This window comes from Mugil cephalus, chromosome 13 (genome assembly GCF_022458985.1).
Source record: "Mugil cephalus isolate CIBA_MC_2020 chromosome 13, CIBA_Mcephalus_1.1, whole genome shotgun sequence".
NCBI lineage: Eukaryota > Metazoa > Chordata > Actinopteri > Mugiliformes > Mugilidae > Mugil > Mugil cephalus.
Genome location: NC_061782.1, coordinates 1,846,897 through 1,860,009, shown reverse-complemented (window position 1 = coordinate 1,860,009; position 13,113 = coordinate 1,846,897). Strand labels below are relative to the sequence as shown.

The window sequence follows — 13,113 nt, the reverse complement described above, 5'->3', positions numbered from 1 at the left end:
GGATTTCCAGTGTGGTGCCGAATCAGCAAGAACCTTGACCCCGGAGGCTGCTGGCGTGTCAGGCTGTTGCCTTTGGTGTTTTTTCTGTGTAACCGTGCTGCTGATGTTGATTAAAATAGCCTTTTGAAGTTAGACGTCCTCTGAAGCCGTCTGACCTGTTTAAAGACTGAGTCTTGTTTGTGTAGCGGGCTATTTTTTGCAGCTTTGCACTGATTAAATGTGACTTTGTAGGGTGATGGCAACAATCTCGCCCCCTTAAAATAATACTTTAAAGTATATTTTAGTACTTTCATCTTTGTAGAATATGATTAACCCATATCTGTTAAGAACACAAACTCCCACTTACACACAAGCTTCATAAACAAACTGCTTCTCATCCAAGTGGTCCCAATATAAATGTGAAACCTCACAGCACAAATCAAGGCGTATTGCACATTGTTTGAGCAGTTTGATTCTGTTTTTGCCGCACAAAGCTTTAGTTTAGCTCTTTATTCTTTCCAATTAAAGTGCCAGACAAAGAAATTTCATTTTACTTCCAGACTTGACCAGCAATCACTGCAACAACATGCAGTTCAAGCGTGTGGCCGCTTGGAGGCGCTAGTATCCAATGGTTTTCACTGCATTAGTATCATGCCCACGTATGCGGCGATAATTGGGCTTAGATTGGAGGATGATGAAAGGCTTCGAACCCAGTTTGGGGTCCTGTTCTCCCCTCCAACAACGTAAATCTCGCAAGATTGAGAAATGAGAGGAAGCACCTCTTGTCCTAACATTCATAATTTAATGGCAGGACTGCAAATAGCAAAAAATGATTGAATAGGGAATTGTGGGAGATCAATCCGCTCACATTGATTACACAAGGACCAACCAACCTTTGTATGAAGCTCGCCGTCATGAGAAAAGTGGTTTTACCCTACCGTGCCTTCCTCTGAGAAGTGCATTAAAAAATCTGGTCCTAAGAATGTAGATACTCCACAGCTGTCATACATCAAAATATCATACAACGTTCATTTTCAAATCGTTCATTTTAGCCACTGTTTTTACACACACACTGATTTTACTTAAAAGCTCTGATACTACCCATTCTTCCACCTCATTATTTAGACCATTCACGTTCTGCAGATCATCATTTTCATTGTCTTGCTCCAGTGAGTGCGCGTGTGTGCGGGTGGAGATCAATAACACAGGCGACTCGAAATCTGCAGGACATTTGCTCATTCTGCGCAATTACGCACGCTCATCCAGTGGCAGAGTTTGCCCATTTTCAGTAGAATAAATTGGAAAAATGGCCCAGGGGACGTCGTGTGTTGGTGGTGTATGTTTAATTCGCAGCCTCCATGCAACCCAACACCTCTTTTGACGTCACCCATCAACTTTTGTCATATATATGTGCGCGCACGCCGTGTTTTTTTTTTCTTTCTTTTTTCCCCCGTAAGTTTCTGTCTTTCTGCACAACGGAGCGAAAAGTCTGATCTGATGGTATCCAGATAGGCCACAGACATCAGGAAATAAAATAGTATTTTATAGGGCAGGTATTTTGGGATTATGCCCGCGGCGCGCCACGTGCGTAATGACGAGTATGTCCCTAAATAGGCGAATTAAGGCGTTGAGCCTTTGTGAACAGAAAGAGAGCATGTCAGCGTAGTTTTTTTCCTGAGGGGGGCTGTGGAAAGGAATTGCTCATTCCTCACACCAACAGTGGCACATCTGTGCGCGTCTATGTCACCACCGGACGAGTCTCCAAGCCCATGGATAAAAAGGAACCGAAGGCAGCAGAATGGTTGTTGTGGGAGCGAGTAACGGAACTTTCGGTAGTGGAAACATGAGGTCGTCCTTCATGATTGAGGATAGAGTCGGTGGCGGAGATCCCGGGGGTTCCACTAACATGATGATCTCGGAGGCTCTTGCGCCCCGGCTGCTGAAGATTGCGCAGGACGCCGCAGAGGCTGCAGCAGCAGCGGCAGCAGCCACTTCTCCGTCCACCTCCAGTCAGCCGCAGGTCATGGAGACGAACGGGACCAGGTGCGGGGAGCAGATACTGAGCTACGGACGTGTGGAGAAGGTCCTGATCGGCGGGGTCCTCACCATGCTCACGCTGTCCACAATATGCGGGAACTTACTGGTGGTCATCTCCGTGTGCTTCGTCAAGAAGCTGCGCCAGCCGTCCAACTATCTGATTGTGTCTCTGGCCCTGGCGGACCTGTCCGTGGCTCTGGCCGTGATGCCGTTCGTTAGTATCACGGACCTCATTGGTGGTCAATGGATATTCGGACAGTTCTTCTGTAACGTTTTTATCGCCATGGATGTGATGTGCTGCACCGCGTCCATCATGAGTCTGTGCGTAATCAGCATTGACAGGTGAGAGCAACTTTTTCAGACCTGCAGAAAGTAACATCAGAACAATATGTGAAACGATCTATAAAGCAACTTGATTATTATTAGCACGAAAGACCTTCTGTACAATATTATAAACCTTGTGGATATTTGGAACAATCGTCTCCAGTCAGAGGCTGCCACATTATGGACTTGCCCCATTCACACCCTTTAATCTCACATATGATACATTCTGTTCACTGATAGTCCAGTCCACTAGCTCACAGTGTCTCCACAGCTCCACAGCACTGAGACACGGAAATCACAGCTGTGAGATTTCAATTCGTACATCAGGTTTGTATCATTTAAAAGGTTCAAAACGAGTCTAGAAAACACACAGAAGATGAAAATAACTCAAAGATTTTTAATTTCTTCCTTTTTCTTGATTGTTTTCTTGCCACATGCATCTCCTCCATAGGCTGCTTGATGAATTTCAGTGTTCGTACTTTGACTCAGATACTTCACTGTTCTGTAGTTAAACTTAAGACATAAGCTTTACTAAATACTTAAAGGTTTCGCTGACCACATAATGTCTCCCTCGGCATCCTGGAGCTTCACTCTCCTAGAATTGCCCGGTCTCCACCTGGGGGCTGCATGTGGCACCCACAGATTATCGATGAGCACTCTGCTCAAGGGCACCTTGTTCAGGGGGATGAGAGCATCTTTTACTCACGGTCGAATGAGGCAAGAAAACACCTAAAATGTGTTGGATTAGAATTAAAAGTAAAGTTTAAATTGTACTGTGTGTTTCATTTTTATATATTTATATCTGTAGGTACTTGGGAATCACAAAGCCCCTGACGTATCCTGTCAGGCAAAACGGCTGTTGCATGGCCAAGATGATCCTGTCGGTGTGGCTCCTCTCTGCCTCCATCACCCTGCCCCCTCTGTTCGGCTGGGCACAGAACGTCAACGACGGCAGAGTCTGCCTCATCAGCCAGGACTTTGGCTACACCGTCTACTCTACAGCCGTGGCGTTCTACATCCCCATGTCAGTGATGCTGATCATGTACTACAGGATCTACCGAGCAGCCAAGCTCAGCGCAGCCAAGCACACCATCACTGGCTTCCCCAGGGAAGGGGAGCAGCGTGCAGGGGTGGCTCTTCGAGGGGGGAGAGGAGGACATGACGCTCAGCTGCCGGCGGAGTCAGGAGAGACGGGAAGCGTTGAAGGGACGGAGGCGGAGCAGGACGAGAGAGCTGAGGATGAGGATGAGGAGGAGGAGGAGGAGGAGAGCTTGGACTGCGTGGCAGCGGCGTTGAAGCTCCAGCGAGAGGTGGAGGAGGAGTGCAGCACCCGTGTCTCCCGCCTCCTCAAAACCGGTGAGCACTACCAACGCCGGAAGAGGAAAAACCAGTCCATCTTCAAACGGGAGCAGAAGGCTGCAGCCACTCTGGGCATTGTAGTTGGCGCCTTCACCTTCTGCTGGTTGCCCTTCTTCCTGGTGTCCACCGCCAGGCCGTTTGTCTGCGGCGTGGAGTGCAGCTGCGTGCCGCTCTGGCTGGAGAGAACTCTTTTGTGGCTGGGGTATGCCAACTCCCTCATTAATCCCTTCATTTATGCATTTTTCAACCGTGACCTGAGGACCACCTACAGTAACCTCCTGCGGTGTCGCTACAGGAACATCAATCGGAAGCTGTCAGCAGCTGGCATGCACGAGGCTCTGAAGCTTGTGGAGAAGCCAGACACTGATGCGTAAAGCTGCAGCCAGTCTGTGCAGAGAACAACAGGGAAGACACCCAGTGGGGGCTCGGGCTGTGGCTCAAGGCCACGACAGTGTCACACTGGTTATTTCCCCAAATTTGTGCGATGATTGCTGAGGCAAGAAGAGGCAGGACTGCTGGAACTGAACGGATGCACGTGAACGTGCACAGAGGAAGCCAAACATGTTTCATCTGGAGCAGTGACAAAATAACTGAGGGACAGTTAAGGCCACTGGGGTCTGAATAGTGGCTGCAGTCAAAACATCTGAATGACTTTTAAGCACACTGTAACGTCCGACAATTGTAACGACTGAGTTTATTTTGGTACTGTTCTGCTAAACGGTGTTTTGCACGTGATATCGTTGCAAACGTTGGTGGAGTCTGTCCACACTGACTGTGCTGTGGATGGAAATCTTCAGCAGCCAGTGTATTTCCATTTTGAGCCAAGGAAGACGTGTCCTCGCCAACAAAATAAAAAGGAGTTCTTAGAGCTCGGCTGGTCCACTATATGGCTAAAACACCAAATGTTTTCACTTCTGGTCCTTGGTAATCACAGTGACGCTATTTTACACTGCTAAATGTTATGTAAAAAAAACAAAAAACAATCAATGTACACAAGTCTAGAGCCACGCTGGAACAAACCGTTCGTTGTCAATATCACCATGTGTCAAATGAGCCACATCGTGCTCCCGTCTCCTCTGCTCATGACATTAGTTGATGAACTATTAACAGATTAATCTTTTTTCTTTGTGATGGGAGTTTAACTAAGACCTAGGACGTGTCGGTACTGAAGCCAACGAGCTGTAGATAAAGACGAAGGGAAAGACGTGATCATTTAGTGAATGTGCCTGTGCCTTTTCCTGCATTTCATTTAGAGTTTGACGCAGGCTTTTATCCTTCTAGGACATTACACCGAAGAACAGAAGGATCTAATCTAACAAGCAGTGGCATCACCAAACAGCCACGGAGGAGCTGATCAGAGTAAAAGCTTTATGTCTTTTCGGTGACGTAACTGCAAGTTACATCTATTCAACTTGTGTAAACTTTATTGATCTGATTCGACTCCAGCTTTGACTCAACTGTTGTTAAACTCTGATTGGTGCCCCGGGCAGGGGAGTGGGAACCTATCCCAGCTGTCACCGGCCGCCCAGAAACATTCACTTTCAGTCTAATTTAAATAGTCTCAAGACTCTTAAAAGAACCCAGAGCCTGACACCCCCTCCCTCATCCGATCCGCTTGAAGCCAACATGAATAAATAAAGTTTTCTTTGGCTGGGAATTTTTGCTCTCTCTTAATTGGTTTGTATTAATTATGACTTCCAGGTTCACCTCTTCCCCTCCTGCTACGTACAGATCTGTGTACAACACTAATTACAGGGACACAGAAGCTAATGTGGCTGTCTGTGGGATTATTCATCTCAAAACCAGAGTCTGATGTGGACGTTGAAGGGAAGAGAGCGTTGCTGAGATCAGCAGAGTTTAATTATTGGGGAAAAAAACACAGTTTCAGCTCTGGAGGAAAGTTCCTATAGATGCTCTGCTGTATGTGCACATTGAAATATTAATGAATTTAATGTTAATGAGATACGTGCAAGTACAGAAATAAGAGCAGGCAATAAATTGTGTGGAAGTACTGTGGCTTACTTTCTAGTTCTGTTTTTTTCATATGTGTAGAGATATTAGCAGCAAAGAAACCAACATTTCTCTTTTTTTGTTGTAGTTTTTAATACTTTAAAGTTTTTTCCAGTATTACCAGGGTCCTCACTGACTTGAAATGGTACAGCGGCTAAGCTCGAAAGAGCAACAGTTTCGGAAAACTTTCTTGTGAGCAGAGAGAGAATGAGTCAAGAATAATCCACTTTAATTTGATCTGTCGTGTCGGTAGATGTGACTGTGCTAGATGTGCATCGGTAAAAGCTCTTTAAAAACTCGTGGTTCGCTGAGGACTGAATTTGCCTGAAAAAAATTCAGGTTCAAGTGGGTCAACTGCTGTCATAACTCGTGCTTCTCCGTGGACTCGCCTTCAGCCTGGTACCTGGAGGACTTCCTTCTCTCTGGGGTCTGTGAGCTGAAAAGGTCGAGAACCACTGAACTGTGCTCGTTCTGGGCTCGACTCCATTTCCCGTCATATATTACGTGTTGGGGGTGGGGGGGGGGGGGCACGTGTTTCCAAAAGAGCATCCAAAAAAGCCTCTGAGGAGCAGAGTGTTATATAAACACACAGGGAGAGTTAATTGGGAAGTTCAGCTTCTTCTGATGGAAACCCGAGAATAACATGAACATCACAGACAGAAGAAAAATAAAAGTATAAAGCTGCCTGTTTTATATGTGGGGAAGACAGAGGAAGTGTGAGATGTGTTAAATGAAAGGTAGGGGCGTATCTAACTGGCATTTAGTGGCTTTCAGCTGCAGCTTCAGACCAACTGTGACTGAGTCTGTTCCTGCTGAAAGAAAGTTTTTTTTTTTTTTTTTTTTGCAGAACTGGAAACACTGTTGTGCTCAGATGAAAGTACCTGTTATAACTTGTCACCTTGGCAGATATTTAACTGTTGCTACTTTCAGTTTTTCTTTTAGTGCATAAAATAAACACTCGACTTAAGCTTTTAGCAGCTCTCAAGTTGTAGATCAGCCCATCAAACAACTTCCAAGATAAAGCTTCGAAGGCATTAGGAAATGATTTAGGAAGCTTCTTAGAATTTATGTTTTTCTAATGAAACCGTTCATTTTAAACATTAATACAAATGGTGGAACAAATCATAACACATGCACACGGCTTGAGATGAGTAGTAAGGAATAAAGTGACCACTTAGAAAATGACCGAAAACATAAAACATAAACCTGGAGTGTGCCATGTGGTTCTGAACAGCTGCTCTAGAAATGTGCCAAATTAGTTTCTAGCTTTGTGCCAATAAATTTTCCTTTTCTTTTCTTTTTTTTTTTTTTTACCCGGGAGGTCAATCTTAAACCCGCGGGGCACCTATTCATGCAGAGCCAGAGCTGATCTCGCACAACTTGTTGCTTTTCTATGCTGTTTACCATGTACAGTGTAAAAAGATGTTGTAAAAATGTGATGATATGAGGCGGAGACAGAGAAGCAAGGTGGCAACAGTGATGAAGCACAGGAAGAGCTTTATGGGATTCATCCACACACGTGCGTTGTATTTTCAACCAATCAAATTGCTAGATTCCTTGTATATTAGCAACAGCTGCCCCAGCGGGCGCGACTGTAGAACACGTTGTGGGGGTGAGTTCTTGTTGTTGTGGTTATAGACATTTTCATATTTTTACTAGAATGGCAGGTTTTCCAAAAAAACAAAAAACAAAAACTTTTATAAGCAACTTATAACCATGACACTGAAACCACGTTCACACGTTACCACAAAAAGTATGAAGACAACATCTGTGTGCTTTACCATCAGCGCTGTGGGGAAAGTCAAAGGTTTTCTAGCTGAGGGAAATGTAAAATATGTTGTAATGTCTGTACAGTTTTATCATGACTCAAATGAACCATTAAAAACACAAAAAAGAAATGGTTTATATTTCTTTCTGTGTGGTTTTTACTGTTCTGATCAGCACACAGACAAACTTTCATCTTTTACATTTGTGCGTTTTTATTATTTTTTTAGTGCTGAAATCATTAATCTGAGCAAACAGTGACATCTTGTCCTCATCTTAACCTTATATCACAAATCTTTAAATAGAGATGAGAAAACCTTCATCTTTTATTGACTTTTGCAAGAAAGTATCTTTCTTTCTTTTTTTTTGAGAAACTAAATAATGTGAAAATAGCACAACTGAAGAATGTATTATTTTTCTCTCTGCCCTGAAGCCCCACGTAGTGTTTGATTAGACTAAGAATAAACCCGCTCAAGGTTGCTGCGAGCGTTTCTAAAAATATAAGCGAAAGCATCAAAAACCTTGAATCTCTGATATACTGTGACATTTATTGGTGGTATTTTAAAGGTGTGTGTGTGTGTGTGACTCTCTGTCACGCTGCAGGACAGGTACGATGGTGCCCAAAAGAAACCAGAGACTTAGAGAAAAGCATCCACGTACAAGAAGCTGCCGATGGAACTGACGAGAGCAAGTGGTCTGTTTAACCACGCCGACTGTTCTTCCTTCATGTGCAGGATGTGTGTCAGCCTGGAGACATAAAATGGATTTAAAGATTCACATTCATCTGCAGAAGAATCTGTGGACACAGTTGTTTACATTGGATGAAGATGTATTTTGCAAAGACAGCACAGATGGCTGACTGAATTTCTCTGATTAGATTTGTGGTTATATAAAGATCTATGTGAAGCACAGCTGTGGCAAAACACAAAAATAATTAACAGCCATGGGAAGAACTGACAAATAACTCATTAGCTAAGTAGAAGCTTAATGAGCCGAAGAAAGAGGCAAACACATGTGTGACGCGCGGAGGCCGAGCAGCTCAAACCGTGAACCCTCTGCAGCTGAAGACGTCTCCGAGAGACTCGCAGCTCGTCGTTAAATAAACCAAACACCAACTCTATTGTAGCAACATGTAGCGCACTGCTGTGTTCAGTCTGGCTGTGAACGGGAAGGGCGTAAAGCTACCGCTGCAAAAGATGTGGAACACGTGTTAAACAGTAGCTCTCAAAGATGATGAGGTGATCATTTTCATTTTCAAGACGACAACACATTCCTCTCCCAGAAGATTTGCAAAGACAGCTCCTCCGTGAAGGAGCAGAGAGTCCCCTCTTTGAAGTGAATTAAATCTGGGTTATTGTTAAATCAAATGAGATCAGATTTAAAATCTGGGAGGATTTTTGGGAGAAGGCACTAAAATGTCTGAGAAGAAGGGTAGAGAGTGACTGATTCACAGCTCTGTGTTCAACTCATTATATTTTAAATGTTCTGTAATTAACCGTCACTCAGTGGGTCTCTAAAACTGGGACATCACTTTTTACTCAAACCACAAAATTCATGCTGATCTGCCCAAAAGTCGCTCCTGCAGATAACAACCAAGACGTTAATCAGGAAAGAGGTCACATTTCATTTTCTCTTTGAAAATGAACTGCTTGAGGTGCAAAATGTCATAAAACTATGCTGCTGTTGTTGGGTTTGTAATCGCTCTTGGGTTATAAAATAAACCATCATCATTTAAGATCACAGAGACAAACTCAACTAACTCATCCATCCATCCAGACCAGGAACCACCGAGTCGGCAGGAGACGTAAATAACATTAAAACCATCTTGGGAAAATTCAGTTGAGAGAACCAGTGATGAAGAGCCTCTGAGAGCCATGTAGAATTAGCTTGCATCTAAATGTCTCTGATCTTTCTTTAATATTTGATTCCAGTTAAGCTCAGGATCCACTAAAGATCATAGACGTCTCTTTTTTGGAACTTAACCTATTTAATGCCACTGTTTTATCACGAGTTACAGTCACATCTCTTATGAGCATGCATGTGTTTTATGTTGCCTTCATGCTGCCAAAATCTAGGTGATAATAACCCTGCAAGTATGATAGAGCCATCCTGTTAAATTCTATTCTAATTTCACTGTCATACGAGCAGAAGACAACAATATGCCTCGACATATTTTGACTTTTAGGTTTTGGGTAATAAAGCTGCAGATTGACCCTCACTGGGTCCAGTTAACTGCCAAACATGTATTATACTGCAACTCAGTGTGATTTACTGTGAAGGGTCAAATGAAAAGAAATTCTGTCCATCATGTTTTAGAACTGCTTTACACATTGGTTTTTTGATACAAGCATCAAAAAGACATGGAGGTTTTTCTGCACAGACACTCTCAGGAAGCTGAGTGCTCAAAGAACAAAAGGAAACTGTGTTTCCTTTCCACAACAGAGAGGAGACCTACACACTGTTGATAACTGACCTGGCCTCCAAATTCACTAGATCCCAAACTGATCAAGTATCTGTGGGATGATCCACAGAGGCCCCTCCCCTCAAAGACCCCCCACTAACAACATTCAACACCCTGGAAAGTGACCATAGGAAGGTGGTCATAATGTTCCGCCCTGTCGGTGCACACATGCACACACAGGTGTGTAGGAAATGTTACTTTCAGTTTGGTGTGGAGGAACTAACCTGGCGCGTCACGTGTAAAGAAAGTGCAGCCACTTTCAGAAAATCGCTGGCAGGCGATTGGTTGTATCAGCTGATGCAGTAGGAACGTGTTAAAGAAGGAAACACAACTAGACGCAGCCTGAGGAGCTTTGAAAAGGTAGCGAACAGTCAGTGACAGTGTCCTCGGCAGTAATCGTTAGCAACTACGTAACCGGTCAGTGTTTCCTCACAGGACGACCCTGGCTTGAATCCTCGTGATCTCACAGTCTCATAAATTCTCCAGCCGTCTCGCGAGGTAATGGAGGAACTGCACACAACCTTGACCTCCAACTCATCGAAAACCTCCGGGTGAAGTCGTAGACCTGATCGTCCGTCGCGCTGTTTGACCTCAGTAAAGAATGAGCTTCAGAAAACATGGAACCCAGAATGAAAATCCATCTTACAAGTAGGTAGGTCTCAGTGGGATTCCTGCTATTCTTTTCTATTTGCAATGAGTGTGAGCGCACCCTGAGGCCCACACAGCACACAGGCAACTGCAGGACCACAATAACAAAACAAACTAGAAGGCGACTTTTGACTCACTCACATCAGTGAAGGGTTCTAATAATGAAGAATCTGTTTTTGCCAGAGTTCGGAGCGGCCGCCGGCAGGTGTCTTGGTCTCAAACATCTGGACGGTCGAGGACACAGCTGGCACGCACAGAAAGCGGAAAATGTAATTGACAGAAATAACAACACGCAGCGTTACAACTGTCAACCGTTAGCTTCCTGTGTCAGAGAACGTTGGATCGATTTTGTGTTTTCTATCGATCACGGTGCACTTGTGATTGATGTCGGCATGACGCAGTTTGTTGTTTGACTCATTTATTTAGGTGCCCGCGGCAGCATTAGCATGAGCAGCTGCTATTGATTCAGCTTTCTCCCGTTCACACTCACAAAAAAAAAACAAAAACAAACTAACAATAAACATAAAAAGTCAATTCAACTTTCTTCAAAAATGCAGCAAACAGCAGGGGGAGGAGGGGGCTTCACACCTACCCTACTGTACTTCTGCACAAAAGAAGATTCTGTGCTTGTTTACATGTCATTTCCCTGGCACTGTTTGGATTTGTGAGCTCCAACGTGAGAAGTTTGTTTCCCTCGATTCAAAAAGCGAGACGAGGAGGAGTGAGAAGGAGCGAAAGGAGGAAGAGGCAGAAAGAAAGAGCGGGGATGAAGAAGCGAAAGACAGAGTGGGAGGTAGAGAGAGGAGAAGTGAAAAGGGTGATGGAGGGAGGGGGGAGGGAGGGGGGCTGCAAATGAATGAAAGATGGATTGATGAAGAGGGAAAAGCAGCAGCTGCAGGATTGGGCTGTCAAACACGTTCAGCACTGAATCATCAGCTCTTAGTGTTATTACCGTGACGTGAGCCAAGTCGCCATGCTAATATGATGAGTCAAAGACATGTTGATTGTGATGTGTCAGTGTGGGAGGAGGCGGCGGAAAAGTAGCGGTGACTTCATCCGGGCGGCCATCACGCTGATTATGTCCCGGAGGAAGGGGCGGTTTAACCTTTGAGGGAGGAAATAGACTGACCCCGGTCTGTGCTCTGTCAGCTACGCCCCACCGTTCATGTTCACACCCGGCCGAGATGAACAGGAGGCAGGAATGAACGTGGGCGAAGACTAGATCCCGTTTGTGTCTCTCAGGTTTTAGGGCGACACTGGCTGAGACATCACAGCCTCAGGAACTTATGGGAACGTTTGTCTTCTGACAAGTTTTAGATACTGAACTCAATGTTATATTAAAAAGTTGCATTTTTTTTCTCTTAGGACTCATAATGACCAATGTTATCAGTTTCATAGTTCAATAAATCTCCTGAACAAACATATTTAAGACTCTATAATCCTGTATTGGATATATATGTATAAAAAAAGTAACTTGGCATCCTTGAAATAATAGTATTTACTGTCCAGACGAGACTCTACTGCACCAACGTATTTAAAAATGAATATACATTCATTTACTATGTCATAATTGTTTAAAAAGTTGCTTTAAAAAAAGTCTGCTCAGACCTGCTGATGTGACCAGAAGTAAGTCTGTTATGCAAACAGGAGCATGTTCGACCACATCCTAACTAAAATACTACACAGACTTCCTTAAGGTCCTCGAGTACGAAGGAGGAGAGGTTACACAATATGAATGCTGGGAAATTTGGAGGCTGCCGCTGCCATTTTTTAATTAGTATAAAATGGCTCTACAAAAGAGGATTAGTAAACCACTTCAGCAAAGATACTGGCACCATACGCGTGATGGATGGGCGGATTTGATTTCCAAATTGGCTGTCCTCCACTCTAAACAGCATTAAGTGAGGGCACTGTTTCAAATGCCAAGACCAAGACATCTTTAATTTATGAACAAACTAGATGTGAGATGAATCTGTCTGAGGTTTAGGTAAAGTGTAAAACTGTAAAGCCATTAGCTGTCACCATGAGAAACATCGAACACTGGAAGGTGAACATTTTCAAAGTGTCAGTGTATGAGACTCCCAAAAATGTTATTAAAAAAATGCACCAGTCGACTCCAAAATGGTCTGAAATGTGCCTCTAACAACATTCTCAGGGGAAGATTTTTCATCAACACCTTTTACGACTTGGTCACCTTCAGAATGGTTATGCCTCAGGAATTTGGAAGGTTGTCATAGAGACTTGATTCTTTAGCATCCCTTAAAACACAGTTTAAATTTGGGGCCTCTAGCTCTTTAGGAAAGCCCACAAAAACCGCACCAGTCGACTCCAAATCATCTGAAACATGTTCCTATCACATTTCTGGGGGCGACTATTTTGGCCTCGACCCAACTAAAAATGACACTATGAGTACAGTATAGTTGTTTATGTGAGTTAGTTTGACACAATAAAATTAGTTTCTTCAAACCTAGTAAGTTTTTTTTGAGTTGAAACAGGTTTTCCTCAAGTTGACTTCATTTGCATTTTTAAGG

General features: G+C 43.9%; 1 protein-coding gene across 1 annotated transcript; it reads left to right on the top strand.

The window, feature by feature from the left end:
* The first annotated feature begins 1,465 nt into the window (after positions 1-1,465).
* Positions 1,466-6,217, top strand: htr7a (5-hydroxytryptamine (serotonin) receptor 7a). Its single transcript, XM_047602613.1, has 2 exons — positions 1,466-2,358; positions 3,149-6,217. The coding sequence occupies exons 1-2, from the start codon at positions 1,778-1,780 to the stop codon at positions 4,071-4,073; spliced, it is 1,506 nt and encodes a 501-aa protein (XP_047458569.1). The 5' UTR covers positions 1,466-1,777; the 3' UTR covers positions 4,074-6,217.
* The last annotated feature ends 6,896 nt before the right edge of the window (positions 6,218-13,113 follow it).